Source organism: Phyllostomus hastatus, unplaced genomic scaffold, assembly GCF_019186645.2.
Source record: "Phyllostomus hastatus isolate PE091 unplaced genomic scaffold, TTU_PhHast_1.1 phas_contig_41, whole genome shotgun sequence".
Classification (NCBI taxonomy): domain Eukaryota; kingdom Metazoa; phylum Chordata; class Mammalia; order Chiroptera; family Phyllostomidae; genus Phyllostomus; species Phyllostomus hastatus.
In genome coordinates, this window is record NW_025333876.1 from 11,865,428 (window position 1) to 11,891,100 (window position 25,673).

General features: G+C 46.1%; 1 protein-coding gene across 3 annotated transcripts in view; it reads left to right on the forward strand.

Moving 5' to 3' along the window:
- Positions 1 to 25,673, forward strand: part of FGD3 (FYVE, RhoGEF and PH domain containing 3) — a 49,650-nt gene that overhangs the window by 15,109 nt on the left and 8,868 nt on the right. The window contains exons 4-14 of one of the 3 annotated variants that reach the window (XM_045844950.1): positions 7,948 to 8,037; positions 8,636 to 8,772; positions 10,365 to 10,521; positions 13,459 to 13,597; positions 14,315 to 14,373; positions 17,801 to 17,947; positions 18,098 to 18,190; positions 19,534 to 19,613; positions 20,912 to 20,942; positions 21,923 to 22,018; positions 23,032 to 23,094. In XM_045844950.1, coding sequence (XP_045700906.1) covers positions 7,948 to 8,037; positions 8,636 to 8,772; positions 10,365 to 10,521; positions 13,459 to 13,597; positions 14,315 to 14,373; positions 17,801 to 17,947; positions 18,098 to 18,190; positions 19,534 to 19,613; positions 20,912 to 20,942; positions 21,923 to 22,018; positions 23,032 to 23,094 — 1,092 coding nt within the window. The remainder of the gene's footprint in view (positions 1 to 7,947; positions 8,038 to 8,635; positions 8,773 to 10,364; positions 10,522 to 13,458; positions 13,598 to 14,314; positions 14,374 to 17,800; positions 17,948 to 18,097; positions 18,191 to 19,533; positions 19,614 to 20,911; positions 20,943 to 21,922; positions 22,019 to 23,031; positions 23,095 to 25,673) is intronic. The other 2 variants (XM_045844951.1, XM_045844952.1) reach the window with 2 other exon arrangements.

Here is a 25,673-nt window from a genome sequence, read left to right on the forward strand (position 1 = left end):
CTTGTACATTTTCCTTTATTTAACTTTTCATAGCCTTCACTTTTTCCTCTATTTTGCAACCATACTCAACCATTGTGTGAGCATTCTGGTTACCAGGGTTTTGAACTCTGCATCTGATAGGCTAGCTATCTCTTCATTGCTTAGTTGTATTTTGTTTTTCTGGATCTTTGATCTGTTCTTTCATTAGGGCCATGTTTTTTTGTTTTTTTGTTTGTTTTTTGTTTGTTTGTTTGTTTGTTTGTCTCAGTGTGCCTATTATATAGTAAGGGGTGGAGTGTTAGAGGTATTGGCCAGGGCAGGGCCACCCACATCCCTACAATGTGGCAGCGTATGTGGGGAAGGGATCTGAGAGGGAACAATGCTGCTTGCTCAGGTCTCTGCTAGCTTTCAGTCACTTCCTCCACTACCCACAAGCAAACTGGACCTTCTGGTGCTGATTCCCAGGTAGGGGTGTTTGTGTATGTTCTAGGACCCTGTGAGTCTCTCCAACAAACTCTGCTGTGAGGCTGGGGGTTTCTCCTGCCACCTCAACCCCCACAGATTTTTTCAGTCAGAAGTTTTGAGGCTTTATTTCCCATGCTGGAACCCTGCATATCATGGTCTATCTCACTCCCCAGGTGTTCCTCCTGGTTTATCCATAAGCAAATGTGGGACTGCCTACTCCACCAGCTGCTGCCTTGCTTACCCAGGTCATCCAGTCACTGCCTTGCAGTCATTCCTCTCCACTCCAGCTGCCTGTGTCTGCCCCTCCTACCCATTTGGATGAATGTTTCTCCTTTAACTCCTTGGTTGTTGGATTTCCATACAATTTGATTTTCTGGCAGTTCTGGTTATTTTTTGTTTTTATATTTGTTGTTATCCTTCTTTTAGTTGTGCAAGGAAGTAAAGTGTATCTACCTATGCTTTCATCTTGGCCAGAAGTTTATCCTGTAGTTTCCTTACTGTATCCTTCTTTGGCTTTGGTGTCAGGATAGTGCTGGACTCATAGAATCAACTTCATAATGTTCTATCCTCTTCAGTTTTTTGGAAGCATCTGAGAAAATATTCTCTAGTGTTATTAATTCTCTCATGAAGACACCTGGGTTTTTTCTGTTGGGAAATTTTTAATTGCTTATTCAATCTCCTTAGTCATTATTAGTCTGTTCAGATTTTCCATTTCTTTTTTATTCAGTCTTGGTAGGTTGCATTTTCTAGGAATTTGTCCATTTCTTCTATGGTATCCAATTGCTCATATTATCTTTTTAAAAATTGTTGTTGTTCAAGTACAGTTGTCTCCATTTTCACCCCTCTATGCTCCCCCACCCCACCCATCCCCACCTCTCACCCTCAAATCTACCTCTTTGGTTTTGTCCATGTGTCTTTTATACATGTTCTTTGATGGCCCTTCCCCTTTCATCCCTCTCACCCTCCTCTCTGGTTACTGTGAGTTCTTTATTTCAACGTCTCTGGTTCTATTTTGCTTGCTTGTTTGTTTTGTTGTGTAGGTTCCACTTATAGGTGAGATCATATGGTATTTCTATTTCACCATCTGGCTTATTTCACTTAGCATAATGCTTTCCAGTTCCACCCATGTTGTCATGAAGGGTAGGAGCTCCTTCTTTCTTTCTGCTTGTATATTCCATTGTGTAAATGTACCAACTTTTTCATCCAGTCATTTACTGACGGGCACTTAGGTTTCTTCTAGCACTTGGCTATTGTAAGTTGTGCTGTAAATTGGGGTGCACAGGTTCTTTTGAATTGGTGTTTCAGGATCCTTAAGGTATTGCTGGGTCAAAAGGCATTTCCATTTTTAGTTTTCTGAGGAAATTCCATACTGTTTTCCACAGTGGCTGCACCAGTCTGCATTCCCACCAACAGTGTACTAGGGTTCTCTTTTCTTTACAACCTTTCCAACACTTGTTCTTTGTCAATTTGTTTTGGTCCCCAAAATATATAAAGAACTAACATAACTCCACTCCAGGAAGATAAACAACCCAATTAAGGAATGGGCAAAGGACTTGAACAGACACTTCTCCAAGGAGGACATACAGAGGGCCCAGAGACATATGAAAGGATTCTCAGCATCACTAGCCATCAAAGAGATGCAAATTAAAACCACAATGAGATACCCCTTTACATTGGTGAGCATGGCCATCATAATATTCTCTTATACTACTTTCTATTTCTGTGGCATCAGTTGTCATGTTTTTCTTTCATTTCTGATATTAGTTATTTGAGTCTTCTTTTTTTTTTCCTTAGTTTAACTCAGGGTTATCAATTTCATTGATTTTATTTTTCAAAAAACAACTCTTAGTTCTGATTTTTTCCATTGTTTTTTTTTTCTATTCTCTGTTTCATTTATCTCTGCTCTAATTTCTATTGTTTCCTTCCTTTTGGTTGCTTTCAGTTGAGTTTTTGTTTTTCTAGTTTCTTGAGGTGTCAAGTTAGGTTGCTGATTTGAGATCTTCATCCCTTGTTCATATATGCATTTACAGCTATAAACATCCATCTCAGCACTGCTTTTGGTGCATTCCATCAATTTGGTGTATTGTGTTTTCAGTTTCATTTTTCTCAAGGTATTTTCTAGTTTCCTTTGTGACTTCTTTGACTCTTAAGTGTGTGTTTTCTTATTTTCACATAGCTATGGATTTTTTCAGTTTTCCTTGTTATATGGATTTAGTTTTATTCTATTTTGATTAGCAAAGGTATTTTATATGATTTCAGTATTTTTGAATTTGTTAATATCTGTTTTGGGGCCTAACATGTGTTCTTTCCTGAAAAATATGTTATGTGCACTTGAGAAGAATGTGTGTTCTGCTGTGTCCTGTGTATGTCTGTTGGGCCCCTGTGGTTTTAGAGTTGTTTAAGACCTCTGTTTTCTTACTGATGTTCTGTGTGTGTGTCCTATCCAGTTTTGAAAATGGAGTACAGAAATCTCCTACTATTATTTTGTTACTGTCTGTTTCTGCCTTGAATTCTGTCAAAGTTTACTTTATATATTTAGGAGCTCCAAGGGTTGGTGCATAAATATTTATAACTGTTATATCTTCTTGGTGAATTAGTCATGATATCCTTATATAATGTTCTTCTTTGTATCTTGTAACAGTTGTTTATTTGAAGCCTATTTGTATGACATATGTATAGCCACTCCTATTCTCTTTTAGTTACCATTTGCATGAAAATTTTTTTCCATCTTTTCACTTTTAGACTATGTGTGTCCTTAAATCTAAAGTGAGCTATTGTGTGGATAGCATATATTTTCAATACATTCAGCCAATTCATGTCTCTTGATTGGGGGGTTTAATCCATTTACAAGTAATCACTAGTACAAAAGACTTACTATTGTTTTCTGTCCCTCTGTTATTGTCTCCCTTTGTTTCACTGAATTTTGTACTGGTTTGCTTTGATTTTCTTCTCATTTCTTTTTATGTATATTTCATCGTTATATTCTTTGTGGTTACCATTGCAATTACATAAAATGCATTAAAGCTGTACATTTTATTTTGAACTGAAAACTGAAGTGCAAATACATATAAAAATTTTACTCCTTTACAGCTACCCTCCCCACTTGGTTATTGATGTCAGAAATGACATATTTATATATTGTATAACCATTAACAAATATTTATAGTTTTTAAATGATTTTATTATTTAAGTTCTATGTACCAAAATTACAAAAGTACATTTGTCCATGCATTTACCTTTACCAGAGAAACATATTTTTCTACAGCTTATATTTCTGTCTACCATCTTCACAACTTGAATGAGTCCCTTAAACATTTTTTTCCTTAAATATTTCTTGCATAGCATGTGTACTTTATTTGGGAAGGTCATATTTTCTGCAGTTTTGGATAGCTTCCCTAGATACAGTATTCTCAGCTGGTGGGTTTTTTTTTTTTTGGTTGTTGTTGTTGTTTTTAGCATATTAACTAATCATCTCACTCTTTCTTTTATTACAATGGATCTCAGTTTGGGTTTTCTGTTTCAGTTACATTTTATTGATTATTCTATTACTGTTGTCACATTTTTCCCCTTCACCCCCCTCCCCCCAGCACCCTCCACTACCTCAGGCAATCACCACACCATTGTTCATGTCCACTGGTCATGTGTATAAGTTCTTTGGTTACTCCATTTTCTATACTGTACTTTATTTACATCCCCATGGTGAGCTGTGACTATCTATTTGCACTCCTTAATCCCCTCACCTCTTCACCCATTCCCCCACATTCTCCTCCCATCTGGCAACCATCAAAATGGTCTCCATATCCACGATTCTGTCTCTATTCTTGTTTGCTTAGTTTGATTTTTAGATTCAATTGTTGGTAGATATGGATTTATCATCATATTATTGTTCTTTATTCTTTATTGTCATTTATTTATTCTTTTTCTTAAGTAAATCCCTTTAGCATTTCATGTAATAATGGTTTGGTGATGCTGAACTCCTTTAGGTTTTTTTGTTTGCTTGTTTCTTTGTTTGGGAAGCTCTTTTTCTACCCTTCAATTTTAAACGATAGCTTTGCTGGGTAGAGCGATCTTGGCTCTAGGTCCTTGCTTTTCATGACTTTGAATATTTTTTGCCAATCCCTTCTAGCCTGCAAAGTTTCTTTTGAAAAATCAGCTGACAGCCTTATGTGTATTCCCTTGTAGGTAACTAATTTCTTTCTTTTGCTGCTTTTAAGATTCTCTTTCTGACTTTAACCTTTGGCATTTTAATTATGATATGATGGGCCTCTTTGCATCCACCTGGTTTAGGACTTTCTGTGCTTCCTGGACTTGCCTGTCCATTACCTTCACCATATTAGAGAAGTTTTCTTTCATTATCCATTCCCATAGACTTCCAATTTCTTGCTCTTTCTCTTGTTCTCCTGGCACCCCTATAATGTGAATGCTGGACTGCTTGAAGTTGTCCCAGAGGCTGCTTATACTATCCTCATTTTTTTGGCTTGTTTTTTTTGTTGTTGTTGTTGTTGTTCTGATTGGTCATTTTTTGTTTCCTTATATTCCAAATCATTGATTTGATTCTCAGCTTCATCCACTCTATTGTTGTTTCCCTGTAAACTGTTCTTTATTTCAATCAGTGTAGCCTTTGTTTCTGACTAGAAAACAAATTTTTTATGCTGTTTTTTTTTTTTATGCTGTTGAGTTCCTCACTAAGTTCCTTGAGCATTCTTAAAACAAGTGTTTTGAACTCTGCATCTGATTGGTTGCTTATCTCTATTTTGTTTAACTGGTTACTGGAGTTTTGATCTGTTCTTTCATTTGGGCCATGTTTCTTTGTTTCCTCATTTTGGAAGCCTCCCTCTGTTTGTTTCTATATATTAGGTAGAGCTGCTTTGATTCTGTGTCATGATAGCATGGCCTAATGTAGTAGGTGTTCTGTGGGGTCCAGTGGCCCAGCCTCCCCTATCACCCAAGCTGGGTACTTGAGGTGCACTCTTAGTGAGGGCTGAATACTGAATACATCCCCCTCTTATAGTTGAATCTTGATTGCTGTTGGCAGGTTAGTGGGAGGGATTTACCCAGGCCAGTAAGCTCCAAGGACTGGCTGTGACTACTGACCACCAATGTCCCCCCTCCATGGAGGATCAGCTGTGCAGGGGCTGAGTGGTGGTGCTCTGATGTGTTCTGTAGCTCCCTGGTGGGTGTGCAGGCTGTGGGGTTTCCCAGGTGGTGCATGGCAAGGTCAGCCCCAACCTGTGTTTTGCCCTGGGCCACCCTGCCTGATCTATAAAGTAGTCTGAGATGACTACTTGTGCTGGGCTTGAAGATTCCCAGGCAAAGCCAAGCTGTGAACCTAGGATGACTGCTGGTAGTTCTGGGCCTGGCGTTCACTGGGGCTAGCTATTGCCTGTTTTAGAGAATTTAGGGAGTTGTGAAGCATGAGCTAAAACTGGCCATTCATATGGAAAAGCAGCCTGGGTGGGCCTTTAAGTTAGGTAGTGTGGAGGTTCAGTGGATTTCCAGGGCAGGGCAAACAGTGTTAGCCAGTTTGATGGAGTCTCAGATATGGCACCAACTTGCCAGCTCTGTGGGGGAGGGTTCAGAAAAAGGACAAGGTCCTCTGTTTGCCTTCTTGTCAGTCACTTCAGTTCTTCCCTGTATGGTACTTGTGCCTTTCAACCTGCTACCACTGACTTAATCCCTGCTGGTTTTTGCAAGCAGAAGTTGTGGGACTTATCTTCCTGGCACTGGGACCCTGGACTAGGGGTGTCTGTTATGGGGCTGGGACTCCTTCTTCCTGAGATATCCCTCCCAAATATTTATCCATCACATGTGGATGTGGGACCAGCCTGTTCTGCATGTTTGGAGACTACCAGTCTGGATGGATGTGGTTTCTTTAATTCAGGTGTTGTCAGACTTCCATTCAACTCAATTTCTGATGGTTCTTGGTGATGGTTGTTCTATATTTTAGTTGTAATTTTGATGTGGTTGTGGATGAAGGCAAGCCATGTCTGCCTATGCCACCATCTTGACTGGAAGTTGGTTTGTTTGTTTTTAGATTTATCCTAGTTGGAGTTTCTTGAGCATGTTGACTTTGTATGTCCATTTTTTTGAAACTCAGATTTGGGAATTTTTCAACCATTATTTCCTCAAATAAGCTCACTTCTCCTCTTAGGACTCCCATAAGGTATTAGTCTTCTTATTAGTGTCCCATAAGTTCCTTAGGTGCTTTTTGTTTTTATTCATTTTTTTGTTTGTTTTGTTTTTTGCTCCTCTGATTTGATGATTTCAAATGACCTATCTTCAAGTTTGCTGACTCTTCTGGCTGACAAAATCTTGTATTAAGCTCCCCTAATTGAGGTTTTTAAAAGTTTATTTACTGTATTTTTCATCTCTGTGATTTTTATTTGGATTTTTATAGTTTCCATGTGTTAATATTCTCACTTTTTTCAAGCATCATTTTTGTGATTTTGTTTAGTTGTTTATCTGTTTTCTTTTAGCTCACTGAGTATCTATGTGACAGGGTTTTTTTTTTTTATCTTTTTGGTCAGGCAGACAATAGATCTGTGTTTCTTTAGGGTTAGTTTCTGAAATTTTATTTTGTTCCTCTGATTGAGTCATTTTTCCTGTTTTGTTTTGTTTTTTTTGTAATTTTTGGCTGTAATTTGGGCATTTGGAAAACAATCATCTCTCTGATCTTTGCTTGCTGTCTTTGTACAGGCCAAAACCACCGATCAGCCTAGGACCTTTTAAACTTTTTCTGATCTCTCACTCCCCTGACACCTGCCTGCAGAACATCAGTTCTGATGAGCTGTTTGCCTCTGTTTTCAGTGGTTTTCAAACCCTGGCACTGGTCTTGTCAGTACTCCAAGTCATACAAGAGAGAAACCAATCCCTCAAGCAGCCCTCAAATAGGTCAGAACATTGGATACACACTTAATTCTTTTTTTTTTTTATCCTGAGGGAGGAACCCCCATAAAGGGGGTTTCCTTCCACTTGTGCCATACTGTGCTGTGTGGGAAGGGACATGAAAGGGCATACCAAATACTGCCATTTTCCTACTGCATTTATGAGGATCTCTTCTTCGTTTAATATGGCTTAGGAGCTGTAGCTTCTCATCTGGTCTCCAGAGTTTTCAGAGGTATTCTAGTCCATATATTGCTATTAAGTTTATGTCTCTGTGAGGGAAGGAGGACCTATATCTTTCTAGTCTGCCATCTTGCTGGCATCACTACACAATGTATTTGATGTGGCTGCTGCAGCTGCTCTGTCTTCAAAGCCCCAGGAAGGTAGAGTTGTTTCTGGACTGCAGAAGATTTTGAGGATTGGTGGGAACTGTTGTGCCTTCCCCAGAAACCTCCGTGGAAATTCCATCTGTGAGAAATGAGCCCCACATTCCAACTCTAGCAGCCTCCTCTGGCCCCACAGCACCCCTAGTTGTCCCTGATGTACAGCAGATAGCTCTTGTCAGATCTGCCTCGCCAAGGCTCATCTTCCCTAGGTAACCTGTGGCTTTTCTCTCCCCAGTGCCCTAATCCCCAGGAGCTGCTCCACATTGCCCAGGAACTTCTGCACACCGAGGAGACCTACGTGAGGCGGTTGCACCTGCTAGACCAGGTAGCCTTCCTGGCTGGGGCATACCTTTGTCTACTTCCAGAGTTTCAGTTAACAGTTTCACAGGGAAACTGCTTATCTTAGTATTGGCTAGTCCTTACATTTGGAATACAAATGACTGTACTAAAATTCAGACAATTTAAGTTTCCTCCAGAAACTTGTATTTTTTCTTTCAGAGCTATGGCACAGGTCTTGTATGGTACCTTGGAGGCCTTTACTCCTGGCAGTCACATTATATAAGCATGTAAATGGCCTCTGAATGTCTTTCTGCATAAAAAATTGGGACTGTGGGTGACAATCTCTCTGTTCATGTAGCAACATAGGGTTTATGAGCACAGGAAGTAACTCCAAAGGAATCTTTGTTTCTCACAAGCAGAGAAAGAAAATTAGGAACTCCCATTTCCCGTGAGAGGTAGATGGAAGATGGCTTATACCCATGTGGAGGGGACTGTCCTTGCCTCACCCCCAATCCTTAGCCATAAGTAAGCTTGCTTTAAGACCATAAACTTGCTTTAAGGCTATAAGGTTATTTGAGCCACTTTGATGAAATGGGAGGATCCTACTGATGGTGACCCACACTCAGTGACCATTATGTGCCCAGGTTTTCTGCACCCAGCTGACAGAAGCAGGAATTCCTCTGGAAGTCACCATAGGCATCTTCTCTAACATCTCCTCCATCTATCGCTTCCATGGACAGTTCCTCCTGCCCGAGCTGCAGAAAAGGATCACAGAAGAATGGTGAGTGTGTCTCGCAGCACCTGGGATATGGGGGACCAGCATCTCTAAGGGAGTACGGTTTCAACAGAGTTGACAGTTGAGTATCCTGGTGATTTTATCACAGTATTGTTTTTTTTTTTAAATTTTCTTTGCCAAGTGGCCTCTATCTTTGGAGTTTTTATGATCTAAAGCCAGGCAGGCACTTATCTCATGATGTTCTGTGCTCCTCCACAAGGTTCTGGGCCAATCTTGACCCCACCAACTCCACTGCTACTTAGTGTCTCCCAGCCTTAGCTCCTTCATTTGCAAATCAAAGGGACTTTAATACCTGCTTAGGGCTTCATGGGATTTAAATGGGTTTAGACATCTGCAAGCACCAAACAGACAGCAAACAGTGCTAGCTGATTCATTTTTCCTCTTAGGGTATACTTCACCTTTGCTTTAAAAATTAGATCCCCCCCCCCAATAATATACCTTGGATCTTTCCACTGTCCCTGGAGGCTATCCTTTTGTCCCTCTGCCACTTCTGTTCATTCTTAGCTCAGCTGCAAGTCATGATAATAAAACATCACAGGCAGGGCCCCCGCCTGGCCATTTTCCACCTCATGTGATTTCTGCTCTGTCCTGGGTACTACACCAGCTTTGTTTTGCTGGCCTGGTTTGAGCCAGTGTGCTGTTCTGTAACATCAGGAACACCAGAAGCCTGACCCCTCCCAGGTGCAACCAGGCCAGGGAGAGCCAAGCCAGAGCTGGATTGAGAGGATGTCCCGTCACCTGTAAGGCTCAGCCAGATGCGATATCAATTTGTAGCTCTTTAGAGGGGCAGGGTCCACCTATAGAGCAGGTGTCACCAGGCCATGGGGTTAAAGCTCAGGGCTGGGCTGGCCTTCTGGCTGACATAGTCCTTATGGCTATAAATGGGTCTTCGCCTCCAGGCCCTGGAGAGACTGTTAGTGCATAAGTGCCCATGCATTCCTGATACAATATGGAGTAGGAGTTCAACATCTGCTTGCTCTCTTTGCAAGTGCGGGGTGGAGCTTTGAGTGAAATCCCAAGTGCACATTTCCAGTGATGTTACAGTGGATAGCTTGCATGTGTGCCTTTCTTCTTTTTGTTAATTTACTCAGGTTAAATACCCATCACAGTTCTAAGGTTAAAGAGTATTAATATATTTTTATGCTTTTTGAAACATTTCTAAATCCCTGTCAAAACCATTTTCAGTAGTGTAGAGTACTGCTCTTCCATGATGGTGCCAACTTTGGGTTGTCCCACTGCTTCTGATCTTTTCTTATTTCAGGGAGTACAACAGAGCTTCTTTGCTTCTCCTTGATAACTGTGGCCCATCATGAGAGTGGCTCTCCATTACTACCACCTGGTTTTGAGCAATGGTTCTGCACTTGCACTGCTGAAGTGGTTTACATGATCCTCTCATTTGCCATGCAATAATACACTGTTTTTTACTCCATGTGATACAGGGAAAGAAAGACAAGTTTGCTTATTGTCACACAGAGCTGCAAGTCAGGCCATCCTCTCATAACCCCCTGGTGAAGTCCCTGTCCTATTCCAACCCCTCACCTGAGTTGTTTCTCTGATGATCTCACTCCCCCACGAAGGGACATGAACCCTCGGTTTGGAGACATCCTGCAGAAGCTGGCCCCCTTCCTCAAGATGTATGGCGAATATGTCAAAAACTTTGATCGGGCTGTGCAGCTGGTGAGTGCCTGGACCCAGCGTTCGCCACTGTTCAGAGACATCATCCACAGCATCCAGGTAGGGCCCTGCCATGGCCTCAGGGGCAGAGCACTAGATTGGTGTTTTCACATGGAGAAAATTAGTACTAGTGTGGGATATGTCTGGGTGCTCCATTGATGCTTCGATTCTTAAAATAACTTTCAGAGACAAATCATTTTTCTTTCACCAGTGGGGAAATCATGGTTCAAAGAGGCTGTGTAATCTGAGTTGTCACAAACTATTGTAGACAGAACCTGGATCCAAATGCCAGTTCTTCCTTCACAGTGCTCCTCAATGGTTAGGGCAGGCAGTTAGGAAGATGTTACATTGATCTATCTTTTTCTGCAAACAGCCTGTTCACATTTGGCTGCTGTTATCTGCTGCTGTATTGCCCTTTTTCTTATTGATTCACAACATTTTTATATGTTAAAAGTGTTAGCTGTTATCTGTCATATGTGTTACAAATAATTTTTTCTCATTGACTTTTGTTTTTTAATTTTATTTAGGAAGATGTTTTTATATAAAATTTTTGGGTTTTAATTAGCCACATTTTCCAATTTTTAAATAAAGTTATGCTTTAAAAATAAATTTATTTCTCACCCTCAAGGTTATAGAAATTATGTTTTCTTCTAATGTATAGCTTCATTTTAAAAATTAAAAATTAAAAATGTTATTCCAGAATAGTTTCCTGGTACATTGTGAGAATGTTCCAGGTATGAGATAAGAATCTAGTTTTATTTTTGCGAAGTTAGCCACTTGTTCCAATGTCACTAGTACACACGCACACACACACACACACACACACACACACACACACACACATTTCTCAATGTATCCTGGAGGGTTAATGGGTATAGAGATCCTCTGTGCTGAGGGTTTAGAGACCAGACTTAAGTTTGAGATGGCCCCTCCATAACTTTCTAAATTTCCTCAGATCCTCTGTCATCAGGTCAGCTGTGATTTCCTAGAGTCCCTCAGCATCCCTGTCCCTCCCCAGGAAGAACAGCTCTGTTACTGAATTCTTCCTTCTCCCTTCTGCCTGTACCTGCTGAACCCTTACTCCCTCACTTGTTTCTGGACACTCCCAGCTCTCCCCACAAAACAGTTTCCTCCAGTCTCCCTGAGTTGTGCACGTTGGCTTACCCACAGCCCCGAGTGACTGGAGACCAGATGGTCATGCTGTCCCTGTCTTCAGGGGCTGGTCACCCAGTAGCAGGGTTAACTGGGGCTAGCCCATGCAAGACATCCTAAGGGTGGAGGTTTAGGCTGGTGTGAGTGCTGTGGTTCCACACTGCTGTCAAAGCTGACAGATGGAGAACAAAGCCCCATTTCCTAGGACATAAATTACAGCACCATCTCCTTCCCCAGGAAGTGTGTACCTGTGTGGTTTTGTTAGAGTTCCCTGTCAGGTTAACTGCTGTCCTTGGAGAGGCATTGTGATTTTCAAGGAGAACTGTGGACCCACTCTCAGGGCCTTATAGACCCAAACTCCCCATGTCTCCACTATCCTTCCCAGCCCAGGTGCCTGCATTTGTTATTTTTCTTTTCTCTTCCTGCATTTATTAATAATAATAATAATAATAATAATAAACTATAATTGAGGAAGTTGAGGTCTCTCTAATTTGCATTGGGCAGTTGGTATCTGATTTTGGTTGTTTTGAGGATGACGAGAAGAAAAGACAAAATCAGGTTTCATTTGGTGTGCTTCCCCATTCACCAGCCAGCAACAACTGTCTAGACTCCAGAAGGAGGGAGGGCATATTCTGAGGACCTGCTCCTCCTTGATATAGCAGCTTCAAATCTCACATTCACACAGTGTCCCAACCTGATGAGATTCCATGCTTCCTATTGTCTCACTTCTGCAGGATGCTCATTTGATTCAGGGCATGTCTGCCAGACCTTTCCATGGTGAAGTTAAATTTTTCCCTATTAATAAGCTTCTTGTAGGGAGATGCTTTGAGATGGTATAATGCCCTGTTCCTCATCCTGCTGGGTACATCTTGCCTGAAACAACTGTTTGTATGGTGGCTATGGACTAATGCTCTTCCAGCCCTGCTAGGTCCAAGGCATTCTGAGCTCACTTCAGCTGGAAGCCATTTTGTTCCAGGCCCCGAGCTAGGCAAGGGTGACAGGGGTGTGTGTGTGTGTGTGTGTGTGTGTGTGCGCGCGCGCGCGTAGAGGGGTGGTGAATGGCTTGTGTGAAAACCTGGATGACTGCAGTGACTCCCCAGGTAGACACAGGGGTGGGATAGATTCTGTATGAGGCAGGCAGGCCTATCAGCCAAGACAAAGGTGCTGGGACATTCGTCAGGGGAGAAAGAGAGAGCAGCACAGGCAGGGACCCTTGTGGGTAGGCACAGAGATGGCAGGTGACAGTGTTCAGCACATGTGGTCTGGAGTGCAGATGCCCGATTTGGTCTGGAGGAGATTCTGAAGGGCCAGAAGGAGGGCTATGTTTAAGAAAGAGGGTGGGAACCTGGGAGCAGTGCTGGGCAGGGTCAACCAGAAGGGTCTCAGCCAGCTACCCCACCCTACACTCACTGTCATGTTCATAGGAAAGGAATAGATGGCATTAGAGCAATGTGTAGGCATGGTCCCTAAGGATTCCCTGTAGGGAGTGCTGAGGAAGCTCCTGATGTCCCAGTATGGGAAAGAGGCTCAGTTCAGGCCCCTGGGTGAATGTGAATGGGGAAGTCTCTCATGAGGGAAGGAGATGGTCTTTGTCCAAGCTTTTATTTTCTCCGACAAGGATGTATATAAAAGAGCCAGCACTGGGTCTAGAGCAGCCCATCTGGGTTCTCTGTCCTTGCTCCATTGCTCAATCTCTCCAAGCACAATTCCCCTTGCCACAATATGTGGTCTGCAGTCAGCAGGTGCAGATGCTCTGGGCAACCTCCTGGGTGGCTTGGAGTAAGGGTGGAGCCCAGGTTCACACATTAGCCCACAGGTGGCTCACACTGTCTGTCTTCCCTACAGAAGCAGGAGGTATGCGGGAACCTGACGCTGCAGCACCACATGCTGGAGCCTGTGCAGAGGGTCCCCCGCTATGAACTGCTGCTCAAGGACTATGTGAAGCATCTCCCAGCTGATGCCCCAGACCGGAGGGATGCGGAAAGTGAGCAGAGCCACCACTAGGCCATTGGGCTCCTGGGAAGTGGGAGCAGGGGCACCTGCCAAAAACCTATGTTGAGAAGGAGACAGAAAGAAAGAGACACAGACAGAGAGAGATTGAAACATAGACATATACAGAGAGACAGAGGGAGAGAGAGAGACTGAGATGGAGAGATACAGAAAAATAGAGACAGAAGCAGAGAGACAGAGGCAAAGAGAGACACAGAGACAGACAGACAGAGACAGAGACAGAGGGAGAAGGAGAGGAAGAGGGAGAGAGAGAGCTCCAAGTGTCCCCTAAACACATTTTGGCAAGTGACCGAGTGTCTCTGAGACAGAAGAAGATGCCCCTGCTCCCACTGCAGCATGAAGGGCAGACACAGGGTTTGGGGGGAAGCTACTAAGTACTGGCAATGCTTAGGCCTCAGGAAGGCCTTCACTGGGTGGCAGGGGTCACTGCTGGCCCAAGGATAGTGACTAGCACACAGTACAGGGCAGGGGCTACCCATGGAATGAGGTGCTAGCTCCCCAGGCCCCAGCAAAGGAGGTATGTCCTGTAGGGTTACTTCCCCCTCTTCCAACTAGCCAGGCCTTTTGAGCAGCCCCAATACCCTGGGAAATGGGAGAGCAGGGCAGATCATAATTCTTAGCCTCACTGGTCCAGAATGTGTATGGAGCCACCAGGCGTCCTGTAGCCTAACTCCAAATCTTCCTCCTGCAGGGTCCTTGGAGCTCATCTCCACTGCTGCTAACCACTCCAATGCTGCCATTCGAAAAATGGTGAGTGGGGAGGTGACTCCTGGAGGATATCTGAGGGACCTACAGTATGATGAAGGAAGGGTGTGGAGTGGGCCAGGAGCCATTGGTGTGTATGCATACTACACACAAACACCTGTTCCCAGGTAGGCTTCATCTGCATGCACACCCACCCACCTGTCCCCAGGTGGGCTTTATCGACACGGACACACATACACAAACACACACACTCATACACCTGTCCATAGGTGGGCTCCATCAATGTGCATGCACACCCCCCTGTCTTCAGTTGGGTTCCATCATCATGCACATATACACCTGTTCTTGAGTTGGCTCCACTGGTGTGTACACCCTCCCACCTGTCCCCAGATGGGCTCCATCAGCGTGCACATGCACCCACATGTCCCACAGGACAGACAGGGGCTCTGTTGAGAACTAGACAGGACCGCCTTGTGCCAGCTCGATGATTGTTGGTATGTTATTTAGCACTCTGTGCCTCAGTTTCCCCATCTGTAAAACACAGTTACTGACAGAACTTGTCTCATTGGGCTGTTGTGGGGAGTAAATCACTCCACATAAAATAGAACAGGACTGGGCACAATATTAGCTCTCAGTGCTCCCATCACTTTTCCATTTATTCAAGTTGTTTCAGTCAGCTCTGTTGGCTGTAACAAAATACCACAGACAGGACAGCTTAAACAACACACATGTGTTCTACCAGTTCTGGAGGCTGAGAGTCCCAGATCAAGGTGCCAGCAGATTCAGTCCTGGCTTGCAGGCAGCTGCCTTCACACTGTGTCTTCACATGGCAACATGTGAGAGAGAACAACAAAGCTTTCTTGGTCTCTTCTTATTGGGCTCTAATCCCATCATAAGCATCTGCTTTCCCAACTGTGGCCTTTCCTAAACTTAATTACCTCCAAAGACTGTACCTCCAAATATAGCCCAAAGGTGAAAGAGACATGTCTCCTTGTGGATCTAATGCCCATGTGTAATGGGGTTGTGGGTAAGAAGACCACCTTGAGCTCACTCAGATACCCTGTGACTCAGGTGGCTCTGCCCTGCACACTGTTCAGCTCTCCAGGCCACTGCAGTTCCCACCCAGCTCTGGTGTCTGTCTCCCAGTCCTGAGAGCTATTTACCTTCACACAAGCACTGTTTTTTTCTTTCCCAATTACAGTTTGCATTCAATATTATTCTGTAGGGCACTGTTGTTTTTTAGAGGAAAAAGAAAGTGAATTTTTGTTTTTTGAATCCCACATTTCTCAAAAGGAGAATTGAGAAGTGAGCAGCTTGTTTTGGGACAACTCTTGTTATGTGTGGTCTACTTCTAGTATCCTCATTACCTATCTGTCCCCAGGTCTGGGTCTGGGGCCCCTGGACCAGATTGGCCTGAGGTCAGGTCCACTGTAGAGTACCCATGGCAACCCTAAACAGGCCACATTTTACTCTGGATCTTTTTAAAATCTAATTTCCCTCCTTTTTCTCACCTAAGACTAAATCTAATGAAGGAGGGGAAAGCTGCTTTGCAGAATTCCATGGTCATGAGCCCACACAGAGCCTGTGGAAATGTTGGGGAGCTTCCATGGACCAACATCACTGAGGGGATGGACAGGACCTGAGGCCTCCCATTTGGTTGGACTCCCATTCCACTTGTAGCACACCTGCTGTGTGGTGGTTCTTTCCCCAAGTCCAGTGAGGCCTCTGCCCCCTAGGAGTGACAGGTGGGAGGCTACAGTGGGAGGCCCCCATGTAAAATCAGGGGTTGGCCCTAAGGATTTATCAGTGTATGCTCACTGGTGCCTCTTCATGCTTTCATCCATTCCCCACTTACCCTGAATCCCAGCCTCTACAACCTCCCCAAGCCTCTTCAATCCACCAGTCTTCCTGGTCTTTGATCCATCCTTCTCCACCTCAGAGATTCTAAGGGACACCTATCTTACCATTCTTTATTCAGAACCCTTCTGGACTGTAACTGCCTCCAAAGTACAAACCAGCTCTCCTACATAACAGGTGAATGCCCAACCCCCCAGTACACACTATGTGTGTGCCAAGCATTCACAATATGCCAGATGCATACCAGCCCACCCAATACATACCAGATGCACACCCAGCCCACCCAGTACTTATCAGGTGAATACCTAGGCCCTCAGTACCTACCAGGTGCACTCCCAGCCCCCCAAAACACACCAGGTACACTCACCCTCTGAAGTAAATGCCAGATACGCAGTCTCCTACCCAGTACACACCAGATGCACACTCAGCCCCCCAGGTAAACACCAGGTACATGCCCACCATACCCAGTATATACCAAATGTATGCCAAGGACCCCAATACATACCAGGTGTATATCTAGCCCCCTTAGTAAACACCAGGTGCATGCTCAGGCCCCCCAATACACCTCAGGTGCTCTCCAAGCCCTCCAGTACATACAAGGCCCTTCAGTCCTGCCCTCTGGTCCTCTTCACTTTCAATGCCAGCTCTCCTCCTGCCCCCTGCCACACCCACATGTACCATCTGCTTTGGTACCGAAAGCACAAGGGCCAGCCCAACAAGTCTGCCTCTGAAGTGTGCAGGCTGAGACTAGTCAGGTCCAAGGGCAGTAGCTGCTGCAGCACAGTGGGTCAATGCTCTATATCACTGGGCTGGGGTTCCTGTAGGCACAGCTCAGCCTCTGCCGTGTTCACTCCTTTGCTCCTGGCTCAGGCCCCATCTGGTAGCAGTGACAAGTCAGGGCCCATGACCTCTTGGCTCAGAGCTGAGGCCATAGCTGCTGACTATCTTCCATCACTCCCCAGGGGCACTTGTGGGTCATGTGACCTCCCAACCAGTCATGAGGCTAGAGGGAGATAAGCTGCAGATTGGCAAAGGTCTGGTCTCATGATGGGCCTGGTAGAGCAGGAAAGAAGGCAAGGCTACCAGAAGAGGAAGGATTGTTTGAGGTAAAAGGTGCAGCTTCCTGATGTGTCTCCCTGAAGGCTTTCATTGAAGCCCCATAGAAAGAGCTGGCATGCAGTGCAGAGGCTCAGAGAGCTGGTTTCAGTTCAGCTGAAAACACCTCCAGCGTGTCACCTGATTTCTCTATGCCCTAGTTTTTTTTTTTATCTGTAAGTTGGGGATAATAATGACACCTACCTAAGAGGGTCAGTGCTAGAATTACCTGAGCTAATACCTATATTGTATGTGGAATACTGCCTGGCATATAGCAGCAGTGTTAGCTGTTGTCACTTACTGTTCTGTGCACTGTGAACTTCTAGTTGTCTTTCAGTGCTCAACTTGAGCATTAGTTACCCCATGTTTTCCCTCCTACCCCATCAGTAGTTTCATTGTCCTGTCTTGGCTCTGAACCATGCTTGTGTGGTGGGGCTCTGCTCCCCTCTGGTCCCCAGCAGACCTACAGGCCTCCAGTCTTTGTGGCCATGCAGCTGTCTGAGCCCTGCGTCTCTTGCAGGAGAAAATGCATAAACTCTTGGAAGTGTATGAGCAACTGGGTGGGGAGGAGGACATTGTCAACCCTGCCAATGAGCTGATCAAGGAGGGCCACATCCAGAAGCTATCCGCCAAGAATGGCACAGCCCAGGACCGCCACCTCTTCCTGGTAAGCCCCACCCCATCAGGCCACGCTCAGCCCTGCCTAACTCCATACCCGCCCAGCCCCAGAGCCACTACATACCTCCTCCCTGGGATGCCTTCTCTATGGGGTAGGCTGGCAGCCTGCCTGCCCCTTACCCTGCCTTCTCTATCAAAGTTCAACAGCATGATCCTTTACTGTGTGCCCAAACTGTGGCTCATGGGCCAGAAGTTCAGTGTTCGGGAGAAGATAGACATTTCAGACCTCCAGGTGGGTGAACCCCTCTTTTCCTCCCCACTTCCCTGGGAAGGCACACACCAGGGGTAGGGACAAAGTCCCCAGCCCCTGCTGTGCACCTGGCTGCTGGCCCACTTCTCTAAGCCTCTGCTCTATAGTGTGACCCAGACATGGCTGGACTGTCTCTGAGGGTGCCTTGGCCTATCGTCCTGGGCTGGTTGAGCAGGATCCCCTGTCTCTCTACTTTGCCCATCTGCCAGGGCACTGTGGGCTTTATGCTCACAGGGTGAAGGATGGCACTAGGAACTCGGCTGACCCCTGTGCCCTGTGAGGTCAGCACTGAGGACCCCATTTACAGACCTAAAGGTGAAGTTTGGGGTGAATGCCTGATACCCATTCATGCTCTTCCCACTCCTGCACCACCTCTGTGCCCAAACAAGTTTCTACAGGTACCTGAGCTTGAGATCCAGAAAACCTGTTGTCCTCGAGGTTCCAGTTCCCTGAGCCCGTCAGTGTCTCTTGGCATGGAGGCTCCAGGACCTGGAATCAGTTTTCACTCTGGGGAAAGACTGTGAATTAATAGGTGATCAAAAATATAGTGGTTATATCAAAGTATTTAAATAGTTCTAAAAAGTGAAGTTTTGCCTTAGTGATACAAAAAAAATCCCTTCTTACCTTGAAATTCTCTGAATCCATGTTTAAGAAATACCATTAAAAGTAATGACTAACTAGAGAAAAACTAGGTTCTATCTCAGAGTTAAAAGAACACTTTTCTAGTGTTTCTCTGTTAAAAAAAGAAAAGGCAGTGTGTGTAATTCACTAGGTATGTTAAAGCAATGTTTCTCAGTCTTGGGCTCTTTGGAAAAGTTCTCGTGTGAGGCTCAGTGAAGATCCTGAGCAGGTAGGTTGCTATACCTCACACGCAGGTGCTGGTTCTGACAGCCACCTGCCTAAGGGTGACATCTAGCCATGGAGCTCAGGTATTCATTCCTGTAGAGCAGTGGAGATCATCCCGGCCTTTCTCCTAAGAGTCCCATCCCTCTGTCAGGTGTCATACCTGTGGGTTCCTCGGTAGAGAAATGCTCAATTTGGTCAGGGGCTGGCTACTGACTTCCCAGGAATCCCAGAGAGCAGGCAGGTTTGGCAGATGAGAGGTCCTAGGCACTCCTTAACAGGATGGTCCACCCTCCCCAACAGACTTGCTCACAGAACAGCTGTCCCCCAGCCATGACATAGAGCCAGGCACCCTGCAGGTACACTGAAACACCTCTGCCCCCTCATCAGAAAAGACCTCCATGTTTGAGAGCATGAGGCCACGGCTCAGGGCCTGCTAAGTGACTGGCTGTTCTGTTTTGCCCTTCGTCATATGCCTTTAGGTGCAGGATATCAGCAAGCCACACTCACCCCATACATTCATCATAACAGGAAGGAAAAGGTCCCTGGAGCTACAAACCCGGTAGGCTCAGCTGTGTTAGTATCTGTTGCAGTGTGAATTGAATATCTTTGACCTAGAATTTTAGCAGGTGTCTTCTTTTTCTAAACCAGATAACCTTGCTATGTGTTTTTATTTATTAACTGTATTCACTTGTTTGTGGTTTAAAATGTGCCAGAATAAGGGCAAGTCAATGAAAGTTAAGCCTCTGCCTACCTGTTTCTCCCCACAGTGGACTTTCTTAACTATCCCTTAAATATCCTTACAAAATTTCTGTGCTCATACATATGTATCCATTTGTAAAATCCCAGATGACTATTTACTGTGTAGCCTATTCTGCATCTAGCTTTTTTTCACTTAACTTATCAGAAATCATCTTAATCTGAGCACCATTTCCTAAAGTAGTATAATTCTTCATTACGATCATTGATCAGTTCTCACTGACACACACCTAGGCTCCTCTGGGGTATTGCTGTCTCATTTTCACACCAGGTTTCATGCATATGTGCATTCTATCTGTCAGATGGACTCCTGAAATAGAATTGCTGGCTATTGGGTAGCATGTCTGCTTTAAGTTTTCATGGCTGTTGTCAAAATACCCTGTAAGGCAGCACCAGGGCTGTGCTCTGACTAGTGGCAACATGTGGGAGATCCTTCCTCTAAATTCTACCAAGGACCTTTGTAATAACCCCTTGTGGCCAAGGGAGACATTGATTTACATCCAGAAAAGAGGGCTCTGCATACCACACCTGTGTGCACCTAGACATACCTGTCCCCATCTGGCCACACCTTATTCCATTTGATCCCATGTAACTATATCTAACTGCATCTGGTCACACCTAACCCTATCTGGCCATATCTGACCTCATCTGGCTATACCTGACCCCATATGGCTAAGCCTGACTCCATCTAGACACACTTGGATGGACACTGGCCACACCTGATCCTACCTGGACACACATGAGTCACTTGGATAAACCTGAACACATTGGAGCCTACCTGGCCACATGACTACACCTGTCTATACCTGACTCCACCTGGTCACACCTGGCCACAGCTGACCCCACCTGAACACACATGACTCCATCTGGACACACATGACTCCACCTGGACACACTCCACACACCTGACCCCACCTGGATGCCCCTGATTGCATCTGGCCACAGTGTTCTGAAGCCCTTCAGTACCAATCTTCTAAGCCTTGAACTGCACTTCAACACAGTGAACAGTTCAGGCATGTGCTGCAGGGCTAAGAGGAGTCTGGTGGTTTATAGTCAGTATCCAAGACTGAATTAATAGAATACTGTTTCTGTTTTTCATAGGACAGAAGAGGAGAAGAAAGAATGGATTCAGGTGAAGCTCCTAAAGTTTTAAAGTAACAAAACCACCAAATTCTTAAGTAGTACAGCCATTTCCTTTTGGAACAAGGAATTAAATAGCTCCATGATCTCCAGACATTGACCTACCTATCTCTCCACCTTGAAATGATGGAGTACTTATGAACCAAGTTCATAAGTACCTTAAGGCACAAGCCTTTCAAGCCATTTGCTTGTTTGGCCCCCCAGTAAATAAGTAAATATAAAGGGCCTAGAGGTGAGCAGGCAAGGAGGTACCCTCACCCTGGGGGTGGATCTCTGATGTCTTATAGTTCCAGAGGGATCCCATGTTGTCCTCTCTCCATGGCCAGCAGTTCGAGCAGGACAAACAGTGTGACCTATGGGATAGAGCCTGTGCTTCCAGGGACAGGCTGGGCAGGGAGGAAGGAAGTGTCCTGGGACAGTCAGAGCAAACTCGCTTAGGACTGGCCACAGTGGGGATACAGGGTACAGACAAGCCTGTGAGGGCAAAGATCAGCAGGCTGTGTTAAAGCCACAGGGATCCCAGATTTGCCATGCTTAGGTCAAACACTGTGAGAGACTGTGGCTTCCAAAATGCATAGAACAGATATCTGGATGAGAAGAAAAAAGAAATTCAGAGATGCGATGAACCTGGAAATGCTGATGTAGGAAATAGAAACATGGCCTCAAATCCACATTCCCAGAAAGCATCAACCCATGGCCTGGAGCATCATGGGAGGGAACCCAGCCACTTGTGGTGTGGCACTGGTACCTGTGAGATGGGGTGTGGGGACCTGTTTGGCTGTTGGTCATGTCCCCGGGCCTTCTATATTTCCTCATTTTAGAGGGGTCTTTTGCCAATGTGCAAAGTCAAGGGTTACCATGGTGACCATGGGACCCCCCTCCCCCCTCATCCTCAGAGACAGAGGCACCATGTTGGTTTTCCCTTAAGGGCACACACGCTGAGGGCCTTTGTTCTCTGTGGTCTGATTTCAGGTCATTGAGGCCACTATTGAGAAGCACAAACATAACAGCCAGACCTTCAAGGCCTTCAGCCAGGATGAGGACTCCTCCCTCCCTCCAGACCTACCTGTGAGCACCAGATCCCTGGAAGTTATGGGAGGGATCTCCTGCCTGCTTCATGAGTCTCACCTGGATGGGTTTGTGGCTGTAGGGAGCCAGGGCCCATCACAGCCACACAGGCCTGTTATACAAGGGCTGGTGTCAGGGAGGGAAGCTGGCCCCTCATGCTAAGTTATCCTCATGCCCAGGACCAGGAGGCTGGCAGACAGGTGATGTACACTCATTGCCCATTCTTTACTGAGTACCCACATGGGGACCAGTGCACTTCGAGACCAGGTGTTTCTCAGGCTTAGGAAGGAAGGCCAGGCCTGGATGAAACTGCCAAATGAAGAGTTTCTTCATCTCACATGAACCTGGGCACTATATTCTTATCAGTAGGGCAGTCCACTGGTCCCCATGCAGAGCCACCTGGGGCAGGGGGTGAGGGGCAGTCAGGGCTGCAGCCATCCCTTATTCCTTGGGGGGCCCCTGGAGCCTCAGGCACTTCCTCAGTCTGGGCTTCCAAGTGAGGCTACCTCATTCCATGCTTCTCATCAGAAGTGTCCCTGAAGCTGGAAGATGCCCAGTCCAGTTTGGCTTGGCAGCCAGAGACCCAGATGCCAGGCCTAGCTGGACTTGTTTATGGCTTAACTGGGTCTTTAGCCTGCAGGCCACCTTGTTATCTAATTAATGTTTGCATCAAATCTACTTGCTTTTTTCTGCTTTCTGGAGTATTTTGAAAGAAAACTGTATCACTCCTGGACAGGGAATGTACTATCCCTTGCCTTGAACAGAGGTGACCTGGAAACAAACCCCACTCCCCCAATGCCTGCCATTAAAGTTAGCACAGAGGCCAAGCCTGGCAGTAGAGGGCAGGTGCAGAGTTCCCCACAGGATACCTGAGGGCAGAGCTAGAACTGGGGCTGCCTCCCTGTGGGGCTGTGATAATCAGATTGAGGGCTGGGGTCATCCCAACACTGCACTGGACTTTAGCATGTGGCCATGGAATCTCCACTCATGCCAGCTGTCTCTGTCCCTTTCAGATGGTAAGTGCCAGCTCTGAGGAACCTGCGATGGCGGTGGACAGTAGAGGGAGTGCCGCAGGGGTAAGTGACATGCCAGCAAAGGCAGAAAGAGGAGGGTTGGGTCAGACAACCATAGCCTTGAAGGTGGGGTCAGACCAGGGTGACCCATGTGACACAGGTCCCCACAGTGATGATCCTGAGACCTGTTGGTGGATGTCTAGGGGGAAGCTAGGGGGACCTGAATGTCTGTGTCCTCAGCTGGGTGGAGGTCCCTGCTGAGTTTTGGAGACCTAAACTCTTCACCTCATGTGAAATATGCTGAATATATGTGAATCAAGGCAGTGCCCAGCCTTTAAAGGCCCCATGGACTGGGGATTCATTATTCAGGCAGTCAGGGGCCCTGTCAGGAGAGCCTGCAGGGGTACTATCAGGGAAGGCTTCTTGGAGGCAGCATCTGACCAGTCAGTGGGCTCTGGAGGATAGAGGGAAGCTCTCTATGCTGGCCCAGGAGGATGGGTCCAGGGAGGCGTTTGTGCTTAACTAAGATCCCTAGTCTGAGCCTACTCACCTTCTTGTAGCCTGGGCAGTGTAGTGTAGCCGGGCTCCTTTCTGGAACAGCTAGGAACATAATGAAAAGCACCTCACACCCAAGCATCAGGCATGTAACTGCCTTGAGCAAACCACAGGTGGGACCTTCACACCTCACATGTAGGTATGTGAGGCACTCTCTAATCTACTCCTTTGCCTTTCCCAAGGCAGGCATCTCTGACAACCTCTGTGAAAACCCCCTGCCTCCTACACTGGGGCAGCTCAGCTGGGGAGCTGAGCTGGACCCTATGCTGGGCCCTTCACCATCTAGCCATTGTGTGACCCCGTTCTTTGTTGTGTACTTCCCAGGGTGAGTCCACATGTAGCTGGAGACGGGCTTGAGTCCTGAATGCAGAGTGTAGCCCATGGGCCCTTGGTCAGGGAAGCCAGGCTGGAAAGAACCCAATCCCAAGGCAGGGAAAAAGGAGCAGGAGGTGGGTGGTAGGTAGGCAGAGCAGGTGAGGCATCCTCAGATATTCAAAGGGACCTGAAGGGCTATGTTTTAAATGCCCCCCCCCCAACAAGATTTTATAAATAGAGGGAAAGGAAGGAAGAAAGAGAGGGAGAGAAACATCAATCACTTGCCTCTCGCATGCTACCACCCCAACCAGTGGATGTTTGTGGAAGGCACTCAAAAGTGGGTTTTAATTCTGACACCAAAATGAGTGATCTTTGCTACAATGTGTCAGACATAAGCTTTTTCTTAGCATATTTGGAGAGGAAGAGTGAGACTATTCATGGGGTGCTAGTCTGATTTCCTGGTGTTCTCAGACACACAGTCCCCATAAGCCCTTCTCTCCTAAGAGAGGCTAAATTCTACCCAGGCAGTTCTGCAAGAGGGTCTTACATAAACCAGATCCTTCCCATTCTGCTAGTTGTGTCACTCTTTGCAGAAGCATAGAAACACAATGCACACCTTTCTGCCCTTCCCTCCTGGGCCCAGACCCTCCATGGTGATACAGGAACCTCTCTCTGGAGCTGAGTAAGCTCCTACAAGAAGCTCCTCAAATAACCTGGGTGTGCACAAAGCTGGCATTGCCCTCTGCCCCTCACCTACCCTGCAGGGCACCTGGATGGAGATGCCTGCAGGGGCAGAAGGCCAGGCCTGAGACCAGAGGATAGCTGTGTGACTCCATCCTCAGTGCTGGCTGTCAAGGCTGCTCTTTGGGATCTGATTCTTACTAATGTGATTCCTACCTCCTTGCTGTGTAACCAGATTTGCTGAAGAAAAATTGCTGAGTGAAACAGATCCATACCGGCATATTCAGGGAGCTCCATGTGGACTCACTAGGCTGTGACCACAGAAGCTAGTGCTGCACCTCTCTGAGAAGACCTGGCCCATGCCTCTCTCTATCTTGACATCCAAAAAGAAAATATGAGCTGCTCCCTTTGGCCAAACTGTCAGATATTCTCGCTCAGAAAGAAAGTAGGGTTGACCAGGAAGATGTGTGCCTGAGATGCTGGTGGGCTCTCTGCCATTCAGCCACATAGTCACTAGCCATCTGATAATCATGCAAGACCTTAGTGTCACAACTGTCTTCAGGAATTGCCTCAAGGGTCTGTGATGGTGGGCCATGGTGCTCAGCACCACAGAAGTTGGCATCCAGTTGGGCCCCTGTCTGAGTGCCTGACTCAAATCAGCTGATGTGTTGGTTGGTGGAAAACTTGCCTGGCAAAGGATACTGGGTGGAACACTCCTCCAAACCCTACCCTCAAGCCACCCTGCTCTGGGAACTGCTTTCTGTCCTGTCCCTGCTGGCCATCAGGTGCCACAACCCTGGCTCCATACCTCAGCCCCACAGCTGCTTCTCCTCCATCTCATGTGGGTTGGCCCTACACTTCATCCCTTGAGGACACCCTGTTGGCCCCCATGGCCTCCCTGTGTTCTCAGCAGACATGCAGTGCTGCCTACAGGGGCCCGAGAGCTATGGTTCTGCCTTTGGGCTAAGGTGCATGTCTGGGGTCACAGGCAAGATAGTAGGTCTAGCTGCCCTACTGCCAACCACTCCCTTCTGGTCTTCCATGTTCTCATCTGGAAAACAGGGACAATAGATTTGTCCTGGATACCAGTA